General features: G+C 48.1%; 1 protein-coding gene across 1 annotated transcript in view; it reads left to right on the top strand.

Moving 5' to 3' along the window:
* Nucleotides 1–8818: 8818 nt before the first annotated feature.
* JPH1 (junctophilin 1) overlaps nucleotides 8819–21963 on the top strand; it is a 1083555-nt gene continuing 1070410 nt past the window's right edge. The window contains exon 1 of the mRNA XM_069621220.1: nucleotides 8819–9358. Within this exon, the coding sequence (XP_069477321.1) occupies nucleotides 8980–9358 (379 nt within the window). The 5' untranslated portion in view covers nucleotides 8819–8979. The remainder of the gene's footprint in view (nucleotides 9359–21963) is intronic.

Genomic DNA, 21963 nt, shown 5'->3' with positions numbered 1-21963 from the left:
TGCTAGCTCTGTGTTCACAGCACTTTCACACGGAATGTCTTACACTTGGCATTCCCAGGTCTGGAGTAAAGTGAGTGCATCCGAACCGAAGTATACGCGGTTACTGTGTCGCCCAGCAGTGGTGACGAACTTTGCAGGTGCGCTGCTTTTGTGCACCTCTTGCCCCTGAAGCCTGCTGCAGTGAAACTGGCCTGATTCATCCACCAGGAGCGGAGAAATCGCCACTGTCCCATTTGGGAATCATCACTGTATCTTCGCTGCTGAAAGCCGCAGAGCTGCCAAATTGCAACACTTGAACCTGCAACCGAAGTGGACTCGACTGCCGAAGTTTTGATTCAGAGTGCGCTGGGGGTCAGCGAGTAATTACAACCCTAACCAGTGGCCCCTAGCGCCTCCATCCATTTTTACACATGAGTGGCCCCTGAGAACCCCTCTCCTTTCCACTGCTAGTGCGAGTTAGCAAACTATTCCCAAATCTTGGAATCGACTCTGCCGTCAAATGGAGGACCTCCTCGAATAGTGGGAACCTATTCTTCATTGCCTCACCCACCTTCCTGAGCTGCTAAAGACCCTTGAAGAGACCCTGTTTTTAACATTTGCGTTACTGCATGCACCAGCATTGCAAGTACATTGGAGCATTAGGCTCCACTCTTCTTAGGGATTGGACTGCCTCTCAGTTACGGTTGTGTTGGATGCAGAAGGGACTAAAGACTATTTGCACTGCCTGTTTCCTTCCCCTTTTAGGTACGGACTCATTTTGTGCATTAACCCTTTAGACTCCATTGGTCTTGTATATATGTATTTAGATAGGATTGTGTTGGCTTAAAAGTATTAATGTAATTTGATTTGTGTGTTGAACCTCAAAGGCCTTGAAATACATGTATTTGTATTTTTAATATATATAGACCTGACTGGGAGTGATTTGTAAGTGTCCTTTACTCTGTGTGCTCATTGAGGTCTTTCAGTCACCCTTATCCCTCCTGAGACCTAGTCTTGACCACCGCCAAGCTACCTTGATTGGTCTGGTTTGTCCAGAAGGTTACCCTGTTCCAAGGATCTAGGCTGGCTTTCTAAACCTCTGCCCACCAGGTCAGAGTTCAGAAATCCGTCTTAACAACCCTCCCTCTCTGGCTCTGGTGGGAGGGTCAAGGGCTCGAGCGAGACTGTCACGTTTACTGAGCTTTCATGCTGAATTCCTCATGAGGACCGGTGCCCCCATCAGATTGGTATAGCTGCAAGCATAGCTAGGGGAGAGAAGAAAGAAGACTGGCACTGAAATGTGACTAAAAGCGCTAATGGGGCGCCAACTGCTGCCCACCTCTTTCTCCGGAGCCCGGTACAGGCGCTCAGTACATCTCCCCTCCTGTCAGCCAATGCCTGGAGACGAAGCCTGGGTTCCAGGGGGTAGTTGTTAAGTTGTCTTATGATGCGAAGGGGAGAACAAGGAAGAAGCTATATTGCAGTGTTTGCAGGTTAAACCTGCAAGAAACAGTCCCCTTGGGGGTCGGTGGATTATGTGGTGAGCAAGCGCTGCAGTGGCTGCCCGCTGGCGAGCACAGTTCGGGTCCTGGTCTCTGGATGCATCCCATGTGCTGTTTCAGACTTTCCGGCGTAGCTGGGAGCACGCCATCGCCCCTTTTCGCACCTACAACGGGTCGCATTATCTCAGCGAGGCACTGCAGCGCCAGGAGGTCAATATTATTGGGGCTGCAGTGTCCGTTCCCAAAATAGAAATCTAGCTACTCACAGAAGCTCTGGGGGGGAGCCCTTATCTCAGGGGTCTGATTTGTTTGTTGGAAGACTGCTTGTTTCTTTCCAGGTGGCTTATCCTGTCGTGTAGTGGCGGAGCACATGCGTGTCAAGCCTAGGGTACGTGTCTGCACACTCCCTCAAGGTCTGGAGAGTCTGTGAATGGTTTCGCTCATGTGGTGCAGGCACTGATTGCGGAATCGTAATAGCCGCCAAGTTTGTTTGTGTTTCAGCCCAATGGGCAGGCAGCTACTTCCTTTAGAGCCTTATTGTGCTCAATGCTCACTGTGCGTTGCGTGGAGGGCCGACAGGGGTAGGTCCACCAGCCCCTTCCACCTCACCCACCGCCTGCTTCAGTAGCATAGGCCTTATCCTGGCCGGCGACAGGATACTATCCAACAGATCACATATCTCGTCAATAAAGGTCGTCTGTCCTTTGGCTTGGTGCTGCCAATAAACGTTAAAGATGTGGATCTTCATGTTGTATTCAGCTGGGTTTTGCTTCAGTTCAACAGTGGTCAATTGAATGTATGGTGATTGGTTGCTTGTACTTAGAATTCAAAATCCACTTTCGAGCTTAACCAAAGTGATTAGCCCTGCCATTGGGCATCCTTTGAGCTGAATAATCGCAGGGTTTAGCGCAAGTTCATAGCCTTCAACACATGGGGTGGTTGCCAGCCATGTTTTCTGCAAGCATACATTATCAAGGGATTCAAGGACTTTGGAAGAATTATTAAAGAGATTGGCACTTAGAACACACATGGATTTGCCCATCTGTCTTACACTTGATGAACAGTTAACCGGACATTAGCTGGACCCTTTAGTGTTCAGGGCTTCAGCCACCCAACTCCAGTTGTCATGGGATTTACTTTTGTCCTTAGTTTCTTTGGGGATACTATTGTTTGCTGCATTGTGGCTATTCCCTTGAAATGTGACTTTTATTCGCTTTTTTGGGCTTAGTTCTTCCAATGATGAGTTGTTATCCCCTTCTTCGTCATCGTCTTCGATTTCTAAGCACATCTTGTTTTTTTTATTGGTCTGTCATGTGTTATTTGCCATTTTTTTGTTTTGTGATCGTGGCTATAGTTTTTCTTATCCCTCACATTTGCTTGAACTGAGGTATTGGCTGTATTTTCTGTGGTATCAATTTCCTTCTCGTGAAAACCCAACTTGTTTAGATCATGGGCTCTATCTAGGATGATATCACATATGGTACTGGAGTATATGTGTATTAATACTCGGTCAAAAGTGGACTCTTTAATAAATTCAACTGTCTTGATGTCATTTGACAAGATTGATTTTAAGGATGGAATATGCTGGAGAAGTTGCAGCACATTATATCTGTTTAGAATGAGCCTGTCTCTACTGGGGATAATTCTTTCCAATAGTAGATGATAACTTAAGTCTTTCTTTCGTCTCTTTCTTGGATTCTTTTCGGTAGTTGGTGCTGCAAGACGGTTATCAGTTCTCCAATCATTCTCTTCGTCAATCCTATACCCAGCTTTTCTTTTATTGGCTGACCCCTGGATGCGGCTGTGCGGAGATTCCAACTCTAGTTCCTTGAGTTTATAGGCTTGTTGAGATTTCTGTTTCACTGATCGATCCTGCATCGTGTTCACAAGCTTGGAAACTATTTCTTTCTTTGATCCTCAATTATTAATACTCGGTCAAAAGTGGACTCTTTAATAAATTCAACTGTCTTGATGTCATTTGACAAGATTGATTTTAAGGATGGAATATGCTGGAGAAGTTGCAGCACATTATATCTGTTTAGAATGAGCCTGTCTCTACTGGGGATAATTCTTTCCAATAGTAGATGATAACTTAAGTCTTTCTTTCGTCTCTTTCTTGGATTCTTTTCGGTAGTTGGTGCTGCAAGACGGTTATCAGTTCTCCAATCATTCTCTTCGTCAATCCTATACCCAGCTTTTCTTTTATTGGCTGACCCCTGGATGCGGCTGTGCGGAGATTCCAACTCTAGTTCCTTGAGTTTATAGGCTTATTGAGATTTCTGTTTCACTGATCGATCCTGCATCGTGTTCACAAGCTTGGAAACTATTTCTTTCTTTGATCCTCAATTGTGAAAAAGTCATTCATTTCAGGAGCGATTCCGCTCTCCTCCAGATTGTGATTGTACGACTTATTTGGTAATAACAGCATACAGCATACCCGTTTTGTCATTTTGGAAATTTTAGCCGTTAATTCTGTCTGCGGCAAAGTTGGATGATCATTTTCAGAATCCGAGCACAAGATGATTTTCTTCTCCTGTGGCGTCTCTCCGTTCTCCTCTTCATCATTTGTATCTTATGTGGATAAATTCAACAGTTCATTTATCAGTATTGCTTCTTGACTCCCCTCCACTGGTTGACTGATATTTTTTGTTTTTTCATCAGTTTTATCACACACTTGATGTGAAGTCTTTCTCACCTTCACTTTTTGTTGTGTTTCTTTGATTAGCATTTGAACGTTTAAGGATTTGATATTCCTCAAAAATGTACATGAATTCTTTGCATTCAAGTATTTTTTTTTCTCATGTTTTTCATTTTCTTTTTACTTTTGGCATGTTTTGGATTTTCATCACTTGGTTTTGAGCACACTTCTCTTTTAGTTTTCTCAAATATTGCATAGCTTTCATTTGTCTTAGTTATAGATTTCTCCACATTTGTGGTCATGGTTGCAGGGTTTATGGACGAACCCTCTGCATTTGCATAGGTCAATGGAATGGCCACAGGTACATCCTCAAATCGCTTTCCCTTATTACTATAATGTCAAACCTATCGCTCTCAGCTTGAAACTGTTCTGGGGCCTCAGGTGTCACACTAAAAGCCATTCCTCTGCTGGTGTTTAGTGAGGCACCAGTAGACCTTCTTGGGCTATCTCAAGGTTCCAGTTCTTTATGCAAATTGTTACTTGATTCATTTTGACTCTCCCCAGGAGTCGTTGTGCTTATTTGTTTGGTTTCTTTCCTTTCTTTGCACATGTCAGGTTTAGCTGAGGCGCGCTCATCTCTTGTCAGATGGTCCCTTTTTAACATAGACAATGCTTCCCTTGCCACCTTTGCTAAGAGCCTTTTATCATCTCCATTATTTTTTAGCTTATCTTTCACTAAGTTGATGTTTCATTTTTACGATGTTCATTAAAGGCTTGGTGTCTCATTTCCTGTAGATCCATTTCGAGCTTGGCCATTGTTCAGTTCATAAGGGCAATCAGAATGTTTTGGTCCTTATAGTTCTCACTGAACTGCTCATATATTTTTGTTAGGGGGGCTTTGGCAATAGTCATTGCTGACATAAGATTCGGCCTTAGTTCATTAGCCACCCTTTCGACCATTTAATGCATGAATTGGGTATCCGTCTGAACAAAGGGGTTGTCCAGTTTTCTCCCTGGTATGGATCTCCTTGTCTTCGGAAATTCTCTGTAAACAAATGACGACTCTGATGATGAGTCTTCAGTTGTTGATCTTGACTCATTTATATCTTTGTGTGCCCCTTGCCTAGATCTCCAGATGGAAGAGGGTCTTTTGTTTTTCTGAGTCTCCCTCATTGCAGGGTTTCTTTTTTGTCAACAGCATATTATCAGCGGGGGGCTAGAATCTATCCAGGGCCGTTCCTGAGGTTGCTTTTGGTCTTTATGGTCCTTTTGGATGACTCTATCCTTTTTCCCACTGGTAAGTGCGGGGTCATTCATTTTCCTTTTGTGGATAGAGTCTGCTGTTTGTCTTTCTATGTTGTTTAAGGTTTCCATGCCAGCATTGTTGTAACTGATTTTTGCATTTAATGTGGCCAAGTCTTAAATGAGTTGGTCTGCCACCGCGATCAAGTTGCAGCAGGCTTTCGGTGTTGTAGTTCCCTGTTTACAAGATTCGGTCCCCCTGTCCACGAAGGGGTCGTTTGTCAGTTTAATTTAACTTTTTTTGGGCTGCAACAGGCACAAAATCAAATACACCTGTGTTGTTGGGCGAACCCTCCACGTAGGTTTCCTCAGGCAGTTGGTCTCCACCTTCCGGCAACCTCATACAGACCCACCTTTCATGGGTGAAAGAGTAGCTACATTCTTAACACAGCAGCGCTGTTTTGTCGCACAATCCCAGTTTTCACCCTGTGCATTAGCGTGAATTACATGCTGTTCCTCAGAATCAGACTCCCCTGATGAAATATGCCCGTTGTCACAGTACCCCAACATTTCGTCTCTTTTTCTACTTTGGTTGGGATGACATCCTGATTTGGGACATCCTACCACTCTCCCTCCTTCCTTGCTCCCTGCAGCAGAGGGTGATCCTTGATCCACCACTCTCCACGCGAGCACTCTCAGCTGCAGTATTTTGCTTGTTTCCTGTTCTACGGCAGTCTTGATGCGGGTAGGGGATGCCAGGATTTGCGAGTGGAGACACTGCCTAGCTCCCATTGAAGACGGCAACGGGTAAGCTGTGAGAGCATGGGCGCAACATACTAAGGTTGCGCTCGCTTCATTGGCTCTACTTTCCTCGCCTCCCCTTATTTGTTCAACACTGTCCGTCTCATTTGATGGAGTAGAAAGGGGCACTTTTGGGATGTCGATAGGCATATAGAGCCCCAACTGTCCTGGCATGTTAGGGGAGAGACTCCTGCCTCGATCACAGTAAATTCTGCCTTTGCTTTCAAGCCCCTCATGCCTCGCACTTACTTGTTCAGTTGCTTTACTTCTCCTGTCCTCCAACTGCGGCTGCGATAGTTGGATCATCACGGAGTTGCACCGCAGCAGCTGTGAGCGGGTTTGCGATTAACTCACTGTGTGTTTGGCGTCCATCTCAATGCAGAGGAAAGAGGCTTGCGCGGCCTGCCTGAAACACCAGGAACATTCCCACACACTCTGCGAGCTCCAGAGGCAGCACAAGGAATACCAGGAACATTCCCATACATTCCGCCAGTATTGACAGTTTTTGCATTGAAGTTATTGCATTCTTCCTTACATCTCCTTATTTCTGTGTCACTGTTTATCCAGAGTAAACACGTAATCCGTACATGCTTGCAACAGAGATATTAACGTAACAAACACGTTTTATTATGATATTGGTATGTGCTTCCCAATAAACACCCCTTATTCCGTCTTCTCTAACTCTCACCTTTGCTCTCACTGCTTTTTCTCTCATCCTTCCTGTCACACTGACCTTTTCTCTTACTCTCTCAACCTTTATTGCTCATATTTCCGCTTGCTCATCATTGTCACCCTCTATCAGTGTCTTTGTCAGTTGCTCTATTCCCCTTCTTATTCCATTGCACACCTGCACCTTTTATCTGCATGGACGTAATTATAGGGAGGCACGGGGGTTTTGTCCCCCCTCAACTTTTCTGTCATGCCAATTTGTCCCCCCATCTTTTGGCAGCAGGGCTGAGAGGGCCGCATTGTGACCGCCAGCCTGAGTTGACCACACGCTGACACAGAAGCAGAAAACGAAACCAGATTGAGTTTAATTTTCTGTTTCTGTGTGTGCGCCGTGGCAGGCCGGGTCAGTTTGTAGGCTTTCTTTCCGTAATCCGTATAGCAAAATGACTATATGATATTTAATTGGCTGTTTGTCAGCCAATGAAGTTCGTTATTGTGGGTGATGATGGGCACGCTGCTGCTGCACGCATGCATGTGTGTGGGTGGCAAACACCTTCTGGAGTTTTCCAACTAAGGCAAGCTTTGAAGGCACCCTGGTCCCTGACGAGGCAGGTGCGCACTGCACACAGTTTCACACTAGGATGATGGTCGGTGCCTTCTGGCCAAGCTTGCAAGAAGTTGTGGGATTATTGCGATACACCCGAAGAAGATTTGTTGAGTCGATTCAAAGCACAGCAGGTAAGACTCTAGTTTATTAATTTCTCACCCATTGCAGCGTGTTTTTCTCTGCCTCCTGTCCCATAGTTCTAAGGTGCGGGGCCGGGCGGGGACCTATAATTACGCAATGCTGATATATGTTCCTTTACACTGTGCCCAGTCCTATTTGGTTTTTTTGCATTCTTGTACCTGTCCTGTGTGATAATTTCACTATAATCCCAGGACTATGAGTACCAGAATGCAAACAAAAAGGAAAATGTGGACAGAATAGACTGTTCTCATGTGACATTGGCCAACTTGTGTTGTCTGTAGTGTTTACATGTCAGAGTGCCGAGAGCAGTTAAAATGTTGGCCTGAACAAGAACAACATTGTTTTGATTTATGCCAATGGTTCCATAGCGCCTAGAGATCTAACCCAGTGTCTAAATATGCCCCCTGTCAGGTGTGAGCCTTCCATTCTGCACTGCGTTTCTCAACCTGCTACCTGCATCCTCCTTTAAAACTTTGCACTCCTTGCGCGCTGGTGCCTATACATGTAAAAGGCAAAGAGCAACAGTAAACGGCAAAACTATTGGCATTACCAATGCTTGTTTTTTTTAGGTGCCCGGGCCTATTTCTTGTCCCAGTCCGACCCTGGTGCTAGTGGAATGTTGATGCATGAAAATGACCTAGAGCTCAGGAAAATGTTGCAGAGGGTTGTGGGCCTCAGTGTTCAGTTGGGGGAGGGGGGGCTGAGCTGGAGTGAACGAGGTTGGCCGGTAAGTGCTATCTTATGCATATGCTACAAGAGTAACAGGAACTCTGATGTACTGTACAGAACTTTACAGAAATAAAATAAAGCTATCTGGACTTTTTTTTAAATGAAGAGTTCCACGGCTGGTCGATCTCTGTGTGGGCGCGCACTTACCTCTTTATAACACCAGCACGGCGGGCTGGGCGTTACAACGTTAGCAGGCTGAAAACACATACATTTGAGCGGACAGCGCAGGAAGACCGTACGTAACCTACCTTTAACCTGCTTCGGGACATTTTTGTGGAATAAGCAAAATTGACGCTTTTTACCTAATGAGGACAACCTCCAATAAAAAGCAGCCCGGCTGGACAGCGGAAGCGGGAGTAGAAGCGACGCATCATGTACAGCGCAGGAAGCCGCTCTGAAGTGGAACCCTCTTCAGTTGACAAGAGAAGTGGTGGCCCGAGCGACGCACAGTGTGCGTGGGCGTGGCACGCGTGACGTCGCCGCAGAGCGGCTGCTGAGTGGCCGCGAGTTGACAGTGCCTCCTCGCGCCGAGCTGCGACCAGAGAAGGGAAGCCGCAGCAGCCCGAGCAGCGCGTGCAGTCCGCCGCCCACAGCCGCCTCCCAGCGCTACCGCCGCCGCCGCCGCTGCTGCTGCACTCTAGCCGCTTCTCCGCCACACTCGCTGCCTCTGAATGACGGGCGGTCGGTTTGACTTCGATGACGGCGGCACGTACTGCGGCGGCTGGGAGGATGGCAAGGCGCACGGGCACGGCATCTGTACGGGGCCCCGCGGCCAGGGCGAGTACGCGGGCTCTTGGGCGCACGGATTCGAGGTGGCAGGCGCCTACACCTGGCCCAGCGGGAACACTTACCAGGGCTACTGGGCGCAGGGCAAGCGGCATGGACTGGGCGCCGAGAGCAAGGGGCGCTGGTTGTATCGCGGGGAGTGGAGTCATGGCTTCAAGGGGCGCTACGGGGTGCGCCAGAGCCTCAGCACCCCTGCCCGGTACGAGGGCACCTGGAGCAACGGACTGCAGGACGGCTATGGCGTGGAGACCTACGGTGACGGAGGTGAGTACCTTGGGGCACTTGCCTGGTGGGCGGTGGGTGTTGCTAAGCTAACAGGTGCAGAGCGTTTGTGGAGTTTTGACCCGGTGAGATGACATGCCCTGTCACTGACAGGCAGAGAGTCACACACGGGACGATCACTAGTGCAGGAGCTCGAGTCTGCACGCAGTGCGAGCTAAGCACACACGCTCTGTCACTCAGTCCGGCTTCCAAACTTAGCACAAGCCCAGAAGTAACAGCAGCAAAAACGTGCATAGCATTGCAGCCGACCCCAGCAATGAACTGTCTTTCAGAACCCCTCACGGCAAACAGTAGTCTCCACCCACGTCAACTGTGCAAATGTCGCCAGCAAACAGCGCCATTCTTTCCGGCACACAACAAACAAGCCCTTTGATGCAAATAACCCAAGCAAACTGTGCGTACATTTCCAGCAAAGAAGCCCATCAGCCTGCGTCGCACTGCACATAACCTCAGCAGCCTTCACCAAACTGCAAATGACCCTGGCAGCTTTGCAAACCACATGCGTTGCTTGCACCACATGGCCTCTACGTCACATAAACTAGCAAACTGCACCACACATTTAAGATATTCCAGAAACGTGCCACCCACATGCGCCTTACTACACATAACCCAGCCCACCCCGTGCACCTTAGTTACCGTCCACCTCAGTGTAACTAATGTCAGAAACCAGCACCAGAATGCAAATAATCAGTGTAACCTGCATTTAACAACAACTCACGCAATCGCCTGTGCAGGATGCACTAATCTGCATCTAGCAACTAGTCAATTCCACCCGCAACCTCGTGCTCCGCAGTGACACTAATAAAATTACCCATTCACCTCACTGCAACTAAAGCCAAAAACCGGCATCATACAAGAAATAATAGTCCCCGGAAGTACATTTAGTAACCGAACCTCGATGCAGCAAACCTCAGAAATATGCATGCACCTCACGCATTATATAATAGCATCAATCTACCCCGTCATGTACCGTACACAACACACTACGATAATCCAAGCGATGTTCCCGACACTAGTGTTGTGCCAAGGTCCTCGATTTAAAATAAGACCACCACACTGAAACCAAGTTCTCCCAACTCCACCACACTCCCGACTTCCCGGACACTTCTTACTTCAAATGACAGTGGGGACTCTCACTAGAGAAGCTCTCTAAACGCAACAGTGACACAAACCACCTACACCCGCATAAGCCTGGAAGTGTTTTTGTGCTGGGGAGTGGCATGCGGGTGACACGGATGGATGACAAGTGTGACAAGACAGGCAATACAGAATGACAGTTGCAGAAATGAGGAGACTGACGACCATGATGTGAGGTGGAAAAAACTTTGGCCACAAGCTTTATTTTAGTACAAGCCATGGTGCAAAAGAAAAACCAGCCATAACATCACATAAGGATAACAATACTATATTTTGGGGACAGAGGGAACAGGTGAGCGGGGGGCCCTAATCCCAATTAGGGGCCCGCTCGAGGCTGATCCCCGCCGCCATTCATATGAAAGCTTGTGACAATTGTTTGGCCACAGCGTGTGAGCTGTGACATGTTCATAATTGCTTGTCTTTGGAGCAGGTTCATCCTGCTTTCTCTTGTCCTTTCCAAGTGAGGTGGGGAGATGTGCGCTTGTGTGCCTTTTACTGATGTCCAACCTGACCAGGTTTAGCACTTGCGCCCTCTCTTGCTCACAGGGTGATTTTCGCTGAAGTTATGGCTCTTGATCCCTATTTCTTGATAGAACAAAACCCCGCGTTGTGAAGCCTTTCACTTGATCCTCCGCGGGATGTGTTCTTGGAGCCATTTTGATTTATTTGGTCATGTGCTTTGTACTTTTCCACAGATGGAGGCGTTTTAGCCTCTTGGTCCACTCTTTGGAGATGAATTTGGCACTTTCTCCACACATGATCCACTTGAGTTTTTGAAGCCCCCATGCTCCGTTTGCGGGCGAGTTGTTTCCTCGGGGGTGGGTTCTAGGAGCCTTACTAGGGTCTTCCCTGCTCCAGATCCACTTGTGCTACTAGACCCCTTCTGCGCATTAGGCTTCTTGTCGTACAGCCGGGGTGGGTTCAAAGAGCCTTACTGGGTTTTTTCCCTGCTCCCAATCCACTTGCATTGTGAGACCCCCTCAGCACTTCGCGCTGCTTGTTTTTACTGCCGGGATGGGTTCAACGAGCCTTACTGGGTTTTTTCCCTGCTCCCGTTCCACTTGCATTGTGAGACCCCTCAGCGCTTAAAGCTGCTTGTTTTTACAGCCGGGGTGGGTTCAAAGAGCCTTACTGGGTTTTTAACCAGCTCCCGATCCACTTGCATTTGTGAAACCCCCTCAGCGCTTAAAGCTGCTTGTTTTTACCGCCGGGGTGGGTTCAAAGAGCCTTACTAGGTTTTTACCCTGCTCCCGATCCACTTGCGTTGTGAGACCCCATCAGCGCTTAAGGCTGCTTGTTTTTACAGCTGGAATGGGTTCAAAAAGAGAGCCTTACTAGAATGTTCCTTGCTCCCGATCCACTTGTGTTGTGAGACCCCTTCAGTGCTTGTGTTGTACTATTTCGCTGCTGGGGTGGGTTCTAAGGGCTTAGCTGGGAACTTCCCCCGTCCACGATCCACTTGCGTACCCCAGTGCGCTTATCTTGCATAAACAAAATTGTGAGGGGGTGGGTTCCGGAGCCTTACTAGGAACTTACCCTGCTCCTGATCCACTTGTGGTGAGACCCCCCCCTTTTGCATGCATGGAGGTGGATACTTGAGGCTTACTAGTACATGTTTCTGCTCAAGTTCCTCTCTCCTTTTCACTTTTGTTATACCCCTAGGGCTCCCACCTGTATTGATGTTCTCTGGTGGATTCTGAGCGTCTGGGTCTTCTATAACTATATTTTCCTGGAATATTAACTAATAGACAAAAAGACCCCCCGGTATTTTAAGAAGGCCCTTCTTGGAGTTGAATTCTTATGTTTATTTTTAGAAGTGAGACGTTTTAGCCTCCCCTAATGCTATGATTGTGTTCCATTTTCTACCTGGCCCTCGCTATAGCTTTTCCTTACGGTTATTTGTAGGGTGGGAGGGATGGTTTTTTAGACCTGCAGCCGTCCTGCTGCTGTTCGTGGCTGACGGGGAGGAAGCATGAGAAGGGCCACCTTGCCCCCGCCAGATAAAGGCAAAATTCGGCCTGGGGGCAAGGCGGCCCCTTCTTTGAACTTCAAAAGGCCCCCGCTCAGCATCCGCAGGATGGGAAGGGGGGCCTTTGAAGTATGGAGGGCGAGGTGACAGGGGGCAGCGACTGCCGGTTGTCACCTGCCCCTCTCACCTCACCCTCCTGTCTTGGAGACGCGCTGTCTGGGTTCCCATTGTAAAGGGACCCAGCAGCCCGACCCCACCATGTGCATGCTAAGTGGGGCAGCGCCAAAAGGCACTGCCCCACCGGACCTAGCACAAACCCCCCACCTCCCAGCTTACGGCCCCGGGCCTCCCATCCGGGTGGGCCCGGGTGTATAAGCCTGGAAGTGTTTTTGTGCTGGGGAGTGGCATGGGGGTGACACGGATGGATGACAAGTGTGACAAGACAGGCAATACAGAATGACAGTTGCAGAAATGAGGAGACTGACGACCATGATGTGAGGTGGAAAAAACTTTGGCCACAAGCTTTATTTTAGTACAAGCCATGGTGCAAAAGAAAAACCAGCCATAACATCACATAAGGATAACAATACTATATTTTGGGGACAGAGGGAACAGGTGAGCGGGGGGCCCTAATCCCAATTAGGGGCCCGCTCGAGGCTGATCCCCGCCGCCACCCTGAGGGGATGCTGACCGGCGTCTCCCAGGTCCCCCCAAAATAAGAGCTTATGAATTAAGTACAGCCTCTGGCTGCCAGGGTCCAGAAAATATTCCTGGTGAAATGTCCATACCTTCAATGGACAGGTGAACCCTGTCATTGCAGAACATGGCCTGGTTGTGTACCGAGATCCCATGTTTAATAAATTTGAGGCCTGATAAAAAGGCAGAAATTGGCCACGGCTTTGTTCAGTTTGCGCTTAGAAATCTCCATGGCTTTGCTGCACTCTGCCTCATGCCACTGTTGGCGAGGGATGATTTCTGACCTCTTCACTTCTGTTCGAAGTCTTAGCATGCGTGCCAGGGATCTGAGGGAGGTGCCGATTTACGCCAGAGAAACGTCCTGCCCAGCTGAGGCAAGTCATTGCCCCCGAAATGGGTGGATGATGAGGAGATAATCGGGGGGGGGGGGGGAGGAAGATAATATTAAATCAAGTATTTCCTGATGTATCTTTTGTAAGCCCCCGATTCCAACCCCCACTCCCTTTTATGGCTTTCTCTTGCAACCCCCCCATCCAGGCTGAAGTGGCTGCTCCTTTCCTGAAGGAGTGGGATCCAAACACAGTAGGATTCCATCCTATAGCTATTTTAGTCTTCCTGAGGACAGACCTCACCTGGAATCTACTGAGGGCAGACCCAATTTTGTGTGTGAATAATTGCCCCCCCCCAGGCTGGGGCGCTTGTTCGTGAAGGCCCTGGTGATGCAGATGGGGCAATATTCTGTTCCCTCAATGTAGTACAGGTTGATGATCCTCCCTTTTCCTAATTGGTCAGTTTTGGGCCTACACAGTTTCACAGCCCTACCTCTGATCCTGTGTTTTTGGAGGCTATCTCGCTGATCCTGAACGCCCCAGAGTAGTTGAGTGTGAAGGCGGCTCTAAATAGTGAGCTCTCGTAGGCATTGTTGCATACTGCAGGGAGGGTGTCTAGCAGAATTTTGTAATTTAGCAAAATTGAGGGGGCGCCTGGTGTCTGTCTTGACCCCTTCCATTCTGGACCAACCGTTGAGAGCATATCTGGTTAGTGCGCCGTGGGTGGGGTCGGGTGCCACCGTTAATCTAGTGTAATATGAAACTGCTGCCAGATGGGAGAGCTGTGACCGGCTGGCTGGCGGGGGTTGCCTTGGATGTGTCCATGGTGGCCTAAACCTCTTCTGGAACTGCTGTCCTCCTGGCTTCTGCCTGTGGGTTTAGTGCCTTGCAAGTGGAGAACTGAAAAACGGGACAGAGCGTCAGCGGCCTTATTATCTTTGCCTGCAATGTGCCGCCCAATTATTACCATGTTATTTTCCAGGGTGACTTTTTGTCATTTCTCTCAACACTTTTAGCACCAGAGGGCAGGAGGCAGCACCCTTGTTTAACATGTGTACAACCGCCATGTTGTCTGACCGTGTGACCAGTTCTGTGCTGGCCAACAAGTCCCCCCTTAAATAGAGTGCCATCCATTATGGGGAATATCTCTAGCAGTGTGATGTGCCTGGACCAGCCCCTCCTCTGCCAGCAGGGAGGCCAGTGCTCAGCGCACCACTTGTTACCAAAACATACCCCAAATCATTTGCTGCCAGCCGCATCTGTGAACAAGGACCTTTTGTCTGCTCCATTCATGGTTTTGCGCCATATCACCTGGCCATTAAAATTGTTAAGAAATGATTCCCATATGGCCATGTCTAGTGTTATTTCTTTGCCCAATCTGATGTGGTGGTGTGGCTTAGTAACCCACCCTCATTTTTAGTTCCACGTTCCTGTTAAAGATCCGGCCTAGGAACATGATTCTGGTAGCAAAATTGAGCTTCCCAGCAAGGGACTGTATTTCCCGCAGCGTCGCCTATTCCCTGCCTGTCATCAACCTTATTGTCTTTAGAAGGTCCTCTATTTTGTCTATGGGTAGGCAGCATTCCCTCTTGGGAGAGTCAATCTCTATGCCTAAGAATGACAGGGTGGTGGTGGGTCCTACCGTCTTCTCAGGCGCCAGTGGAACCCCTAATGCCTGCCTGGTTTCACTGAATAACTTAATGGATGCGCTGCATATGGGAGACCCTGCTGGGCCAGTGAAGAAGAAATCATCTAGATAGTGTACCGTTCTGGCTCTAGGCGTGGCCTGTTGGAGTACCCTTTGTAGGAAAGAACTGAACTGTTCAAAGTAGGCACACGCGATGGCGCAGCCCATTGGGGGAGGGGGGGCGTTTATCAAAACAGAATTTGTTGTCAAAATGGAAACACAGCCACTGGTAGGTGTTTTTGTGCACAGGCGGCAGCCTGAATGCTGACTTAATGTCCGCTTTTGCCATGAGAGCGTGTCTACCTGACAGTTTTACTAGGTCGACAGCATTTTGCACGCAGCTGTAAGAGACAGTGGCCTCCGTGGCAGGGATGCCGTCATTGAAAGAGCTGCCGGGTGGGTGTGATAAATGATGGAACATCCTGAACTCCCCCGGCCCTTTTTTGGGCACAATGCCCAGGGGGGAGCATAAAAACTCAGTGAAGGGGGGGGGGGTGCTGGAAGGGGCCCTCAATCCTCCCTAGTTGTAACTCTTTATCAATTTTTTGGCTTATTATGGTAGCTAGGGATGAGGCAGATTTTAGGTTCTTGGGTATGGTGGGAGATCCCCGGCCCTTGAATGGGATCCGGAAGCCATCTCTGAAACCCTGAGCCAGGGATGCTCTAGCTGCTTGGTCAGGGTAGTTATCTAACATTTTTTGCAATTGGTCGATTTTTATTGGTGAGGCCCCTAATCTATAGCTAGTGCATGTTTTTGCCATCAGTGACTTTTGGGCTGGGCCTGGAAGGAGAGGCTTTTGTGCAATTGTTGCTGCTGTGGCCACCACTGCATGTGCTGCATTGGTGCTTGTATCTGCACTCTGTGCCCTTGTTACATGACCCTCTGTTGAAGTACCAGCAGGACCCTGGAGTGCTTCCTTTGGCCCCCCCGTTGCTGCGATTGCCAGACTGCCCCTGATTATGCCCTGTTTTTTGCCCCCCTGGGGGCGTTCTTCGAAAGGGAGGTTTGTTTTTGTTAGTATTTATACTGTCCTGTTGAGGCCTGCGCTGGTTATGTTGCCTGTTTCTACCCCTTCTATTATACTGATGCTCATAATCCTTGCTGCTTTGGGCGCTCTTAGCTGAGTTTTCTTTTAGGACATGAAAAAGATACAATTTAGGGTCTTCCTCCTCCCAGCCCAGGTCAGGGAATCTCTGCATCTCCTTCCTAAACTCTCTATCATAGTTCAGCCAAGACTCCCCCCCAAAGGTATTGTGAATCTCCAAAATTCTGTGGTGGTAGGCAATCAGTGCTGTGCCCTCTTCAGGGAATTTTTCTAGAATTATTGTGGAAAGTATTTGGAAAGAGGCCTCCCAGTTCTGAATATTCTTCTCCAGTGTGGGCCTCTTTGCTCTCTCTTTTTCTTCCTCTTTCTTATCCCTTTTTGAAATGCCAGAACCTAATTCTTCATATTCCAATAGGCAGAAAATGTCAATAAATTGCTTTTTCCATATCTTTCTCTTAATTTTCCGCTCAATGTGCCATGCAATGGTCTTCTTTAGGCTTCTATTTACACTTTTGCCGGCAGTGCGCCTCCCATATTTAGTCATATGAGGGGTTGGAGACGGTACATCATGGCTAGGCCCAACCCATGCTTTGAGGTGGCCCTGGTCCTCCTCGCCCCCCGATTCCGACTCTGTGTCTGTGCTGTCACTCTCGCTGCTGGAGCTGCTTGAGTCATCCCTGTGCCTCCTCTTTTTCCCAGCACCCGCACCCTTATGACATTTTAAAATTGTTCAAGCATAGGCCCCAAATCATTGCTTTTCACAGTACCTGATTTTGCTTTTCTTTTGGTGCCTGGGTGGGTGTCTGAAGAGGCGGGCATGCTGCGGACGTCAAGGCGCTGCTTCTTCCTAGCTGGCTGCTCCCTTTCTGCCGGCTCCTCCTCGCCGTCGACCTCCTCTTCCAGGGCGTCTGCGTCATCCTCATTGAGACTGGTGGATGCGAGCTCTGCCATTCTTTCCTGCACCACATCCATGCCATGAACGGCTTCCGCTGCTTTGGCCCATTCCAGAAGTAATGTGTCTTTCAGGGATAAGGCGGTGGCCATCTCTTGCCTGTTTGGGTCTCTGCGTGCTGGTTCGTAATGGGTTGTCCTAGTGTTTCCCAACTTGCTGTGTGGGTCAGGGTCCTCTTCCCCCCCTTATTGTAGTTCCCAGGCGAGGTAAAATGCTGTGCGTCTGGGAATTCCGGCTGACCTCTGCCCTCTGCGGTGAGAAATTAAAAATTGTTTTGCCCAAATATAATTTCTGTGCCCTCTGGGGCTCGAACCAATGTCCTTGTAAGCTTGGGACTGACACTCCCTTTGCAGTGCTATGGAGACTCTGCTGCTACAGGCCTGCTCACTCCTTGTGTTGTGCTCGAGGACCCGCCTTCTTTGGGCTCTGCTCGCTCCGTGTGCGGCCGGTCACTGCCGTGCAGACCTCCTCGAGCACTTCGGAGCCTGCCTTCTTTGATTCCAGTGTCCTCCCAGAGCCGGAGAGAAATTTAAAAATTGTTTGGCAAAATATAAATTCTAGCGCCCTCTCCGGGGCTTGAACCAATGTCCTTGTACGCCAGAGACTGATGCTCTCCTTGCAGTGCTATGGAGGCTCTGCTGCTGCAGGCCTGCTTACTCCTTGTGTTGTGCTCGAGGACCCGCCTTCTCTGGGCTCTGCGAGCTCCGTGCGCGGACGTTTACTGCCGTGCAGACCTCCTCGAGCACTTCAGCAACCTGCCTTTTTTTCAAGTGTCCTCCCAGAGCCGGAGAGAAATTTAAAACTTGTTTGGCCAAAAAATAATTTCTAGCGCTCTCTCTGGGGCTCGAACCGAAGTCCTTGTATGCCGGAGGCTGCCGCTCTGCTTGCGGTGCTACGGAGGCTCTGCTCACTTCTTGTGATGTGCTCGAGCTCCGTCTGTAGCTGCTCACTGCTGTGCCGTCCTCCTCGGGCTCTAGATGTCCGAGATCCGTGAAATGCAAAGGCAAGGCGAACCTGCAGCCGTCCTGCTGCTGTTCGTGGCTGACGGGGAGGAAGCATGAGAAGGGCCACCTTGCCCCCGCCAGATAAAGGCAAAATTCGGCCTGGGGGCAAGGCGGCCCCTTCTTTGAACTTCAAAAGGCCCCCGCTCAGCATCTGCAGGATGGGAAGGGGGGCCTTTGAAGTATGGAGGGCGAGGTGACAGGGGGCAGCGACTGCCGGTTGTCACCTGCCCCTCTCACCTCACCCTCCTGTCTTGGAGACGCGCTGTCTGGGTTCCCATTGTAAAGGGACCCAGCAGCCCGACCCCACCATGTGCATGCTAAGTGGGGCAGCGCCAAAAGGCACTGCCCCACCGGACCTAGCACAAACCCCCCACCTCCCAGCTTACGGCCCCGGGCCTCCCATCCGGGTGGGCCCGGGTGTACTCTCTTCTCTGTAAATTACCGCAGGAGGAAACCTGATCACTCTACACTGACAACTCAAGATATCGCACAAGTCTGCAACCTTGTGCCCTTCAATGCAATAGGCACCCCTAGTCCGCACCCACCCTTGGCTGCATTCCTTTAACACAAGCAGTCTCGAGTCGCACCCACCACTGCATTTGAATCCCCATTATTGTAGCTGACGGAGCAGTCTCCACCCGTTTGCTTCTTTCCTACTTAGGAACATACCGTGTTGGGGGTGTTTCCGTGGGCTCTAAAGGACGGTTCAAACTACTCCTAGCAGTGTTTATCAGAATTGCGCATCCCACGCTCTCATCTGCATCTTCGCACCATTTGCTAACTCTGATCCTGACACGGCCTACCTGGGCTCTTTTCACTATAAGCCCTGAGCAGGCTGACCCTCCATGCTGACAATGAGTTTTTTTTTAATATGGATAGATTCACTTTTTATATTGGCGGTCTGTACTTTAGCAGCCCCCAAACCCCCTTTCCCTATGCTGACAGTATTTCCCCACAACGACAACAGTTTAATGCCATTTTACTCTACCCTTTCTGAAACGTTTATAATGGCATCCGACTTTGCATCATATGCGTCTACGTCCCTTAGGGGCATGGCTTGGAACGCAATTTGTTACAAGGGGCCTCTCGAAGAAATATTGCAATGCTTGGTATGTGAACCCACGTGCCCGTGCATAAACTCAGTAATACACGCTATCGGCACCCCATTTTACGCTGACACAAATAGGGTAACATGAGCAGTTTGAACCCCCAAGTGCCCTGTTTGGATGTTTTTGATTGGGGAAATATTGAAGCAGAACTAGTTTGCAGTGTTTTGCAGTTGGCGTGATAAAGAAGGGAGCACCTCATTTCTGACTGCTTAAGTTTTATTGAACGTTTTTTACCCTGGCGAAATGACAGCCCTCTAAAAGAGGGACGGGATAACCAACCCCGTGACTCATTGACATATGGGGCAACAGCAATAAGTAAATAAAAAAAAAACACAATCGGTGTCACATGAGTTTAATATAGAAGAATTAAACCCAATTACTTCAAAATATCAAAGTTCTATGCTCGAGCACCCAGGGAAGTAAGGTCTGACACCAGGTCTGGTACAAAAGTAGATTTATTCACAACAAATATAAAGAAGCCAATAGTGAATGATCTTGCAAGCATGACAACAAGATTCACACTAATTCTAGCACACAAATACCCCCACTATCATTCAAAAACATGCAAAAGTTTCAAATATCCAAATAATCTGCATCAAACATTCATAAAATCAAGTCTAACATTAAAATACATTCTAAATCGTGCATCAGAATTTCAAAAACGAGGGCACATATGCCCACCAGGACCCTATTCACAGGTCAACTAGAGGAGGTGGTGTGACAAAACAACTGTGGGTTCGGGAACCACCTTCCTTTAGCTAGTTTCAACTCAATGAGAACGTAATCCTCCTATCAAGGAGTCTTCATCAGGACCATAACATGTTTTCAACACTGAAAGAAAATATGTGTTAAAGGAAACAAACGCACTTGATGCCAAAACCAGACCATAACCCCACACCTCCACCACATGCAGGGTGCAACTTAGACATGACCTCTAATTTAAAGAGGCCAGTTTCATGAAGATGGGCATAATAGCCAAGCCATTTTCTTCAATTGGAACAGTATAATTTCCCTGCAAAATAATATTTAAAAAAAGCAAATCACGTACGCAGTAACAAATTATCCTTGGACATGTGCCTGTTGCCGTACTACAAAACTTAAAGCCCAACCTTGGAATGGCTCTCCCCCTCAACCAATAACATGATTACATTTGAAAAATACAAAAGCGACTCTCAAAAACTATACCTATCAAACAACCAGGTTTGAGTATTACCCTGAATGGTGACAAATTCCAGACTACTCTAAAATGAGGGCATGCATTGACAACATTAAAATCAAACATATTATCCACACTGCCCATATTTGAGTTTGAATTCAGGAAGCGATTAATTTACCTACTCAAAAACGTATTCCTCACCAATTTCATGCAACGGTCTAATCCATAATGATTGGGAACGCCTCCAAAACGGAAAGTCCGCATTCGTCACCCATTTAGCATTCGTCACCCATTTAGGTCAGATCTATAGCAGTGTACTCCTTAATGATACTGGCGCATGACTGCAATGACGCATCCATGTCCACCTGTAAAGTAATGGACAAATAAGACCACAATGAATTTAGTCTGATTTTACAGACTGCCCGAGTTATCTACCTGTGCAGTTTCTGAATGCATGCACGACCTACCAATTGTAGTGGCCGCTTGTGTATACAGAACCGCCAGCGTCTTAGCATTGGTGGGCCAGTGTTAAATGCAGAAATACATACATCCATCCATTCAAGGTCAAGAGACATCAGCCATAGGGACGTAGAGGGTGCTCCCATATAACGTGTCCGCATAGGATGTGGGAACGACCGGATGAACAAAACTAGGTCTGATTCTGCAATACAAAACGACCTACACGTGGTGGGTGTCATGCGTACACTGGGAGTACATTTGAAGAATTGTAATCCAAGACCTAGGGATTTTGATAAACCATAGTGTGATAAATCGCCACTAAGGATGGTATGATGTGAAATTGCACTGGATATCGAGGATCCCTGTTTGCCCCTTAGTTTATGAGTTGTACATCTGAATCACGCGTGCATCATAAAACTACAATGAAGGGCTGCAGATACTCTAGTCCACGCAAAGTGTCCCTACTGCAATCAGGCTCAGTAACCAAAGTAGTGTAATGTATAAATGATCACCGCTAAATTCTTGACATTCTTGTTGAAGATTCAAACAGTCAGTATGGCTGTTGTCTGATATATCCAATACTGTTCTCTAGCTGATAATTTAACAACAGTAGTGTGCATATCACGGCTCTGAGCTTTTCCTACTGACCACCACTTGAGATCATTAGGTCCATGCCCCTCGGCTAAATAATGTTCCACAAGTGGTGCATTCAGATGTCCTGTCCAAATGCGTGGACGATGTTCAATGATTATAGTCTTAATGGATCTGTCAGTTTTGCTGATGCAGATTTTTTTACAGGATCATTAAATAAGGTCAATAACGTGGGTACTGTTGTATGTACTGAACCGACATAGAAAGCAATCTTTGTTCGCAAATCGGAATTTTCAAGCAATATCGGGTTTTGTCATTTCTAATTACACAAGGTGCCAAAGAACTAGCCAACAATCTGTTTGCTCAGTTTTTGGCTTGGTCGAAAAATGACATCCAACATGGTAAGAGGGTTAGCATTTTTTCGTTACTCGGGAATCAAAATCCTCGCAAAA

The sequence above is a fragment of the Ambystoma mexicanum genome, chromosome 5q, assembly GCF_040938575.1.
Source record: "Ambystoma mexicanum isolate Mex_15411 chromosome 5q, UKY_AmexF1_1, whole genome shotgun sequence".
Classification (NCBI taxonomy): Eukaryota; Metazoa; Chordata; class Amphibia; order Caudata; family Ambystomatidae; genus Ambystoma; species Ambystoma mexicanum.
The sequence above is the reverse complement of the archived record's forward strand: the minus strand, read 5'-3'. Positions and strand labels throughout refer to the sequence as shown.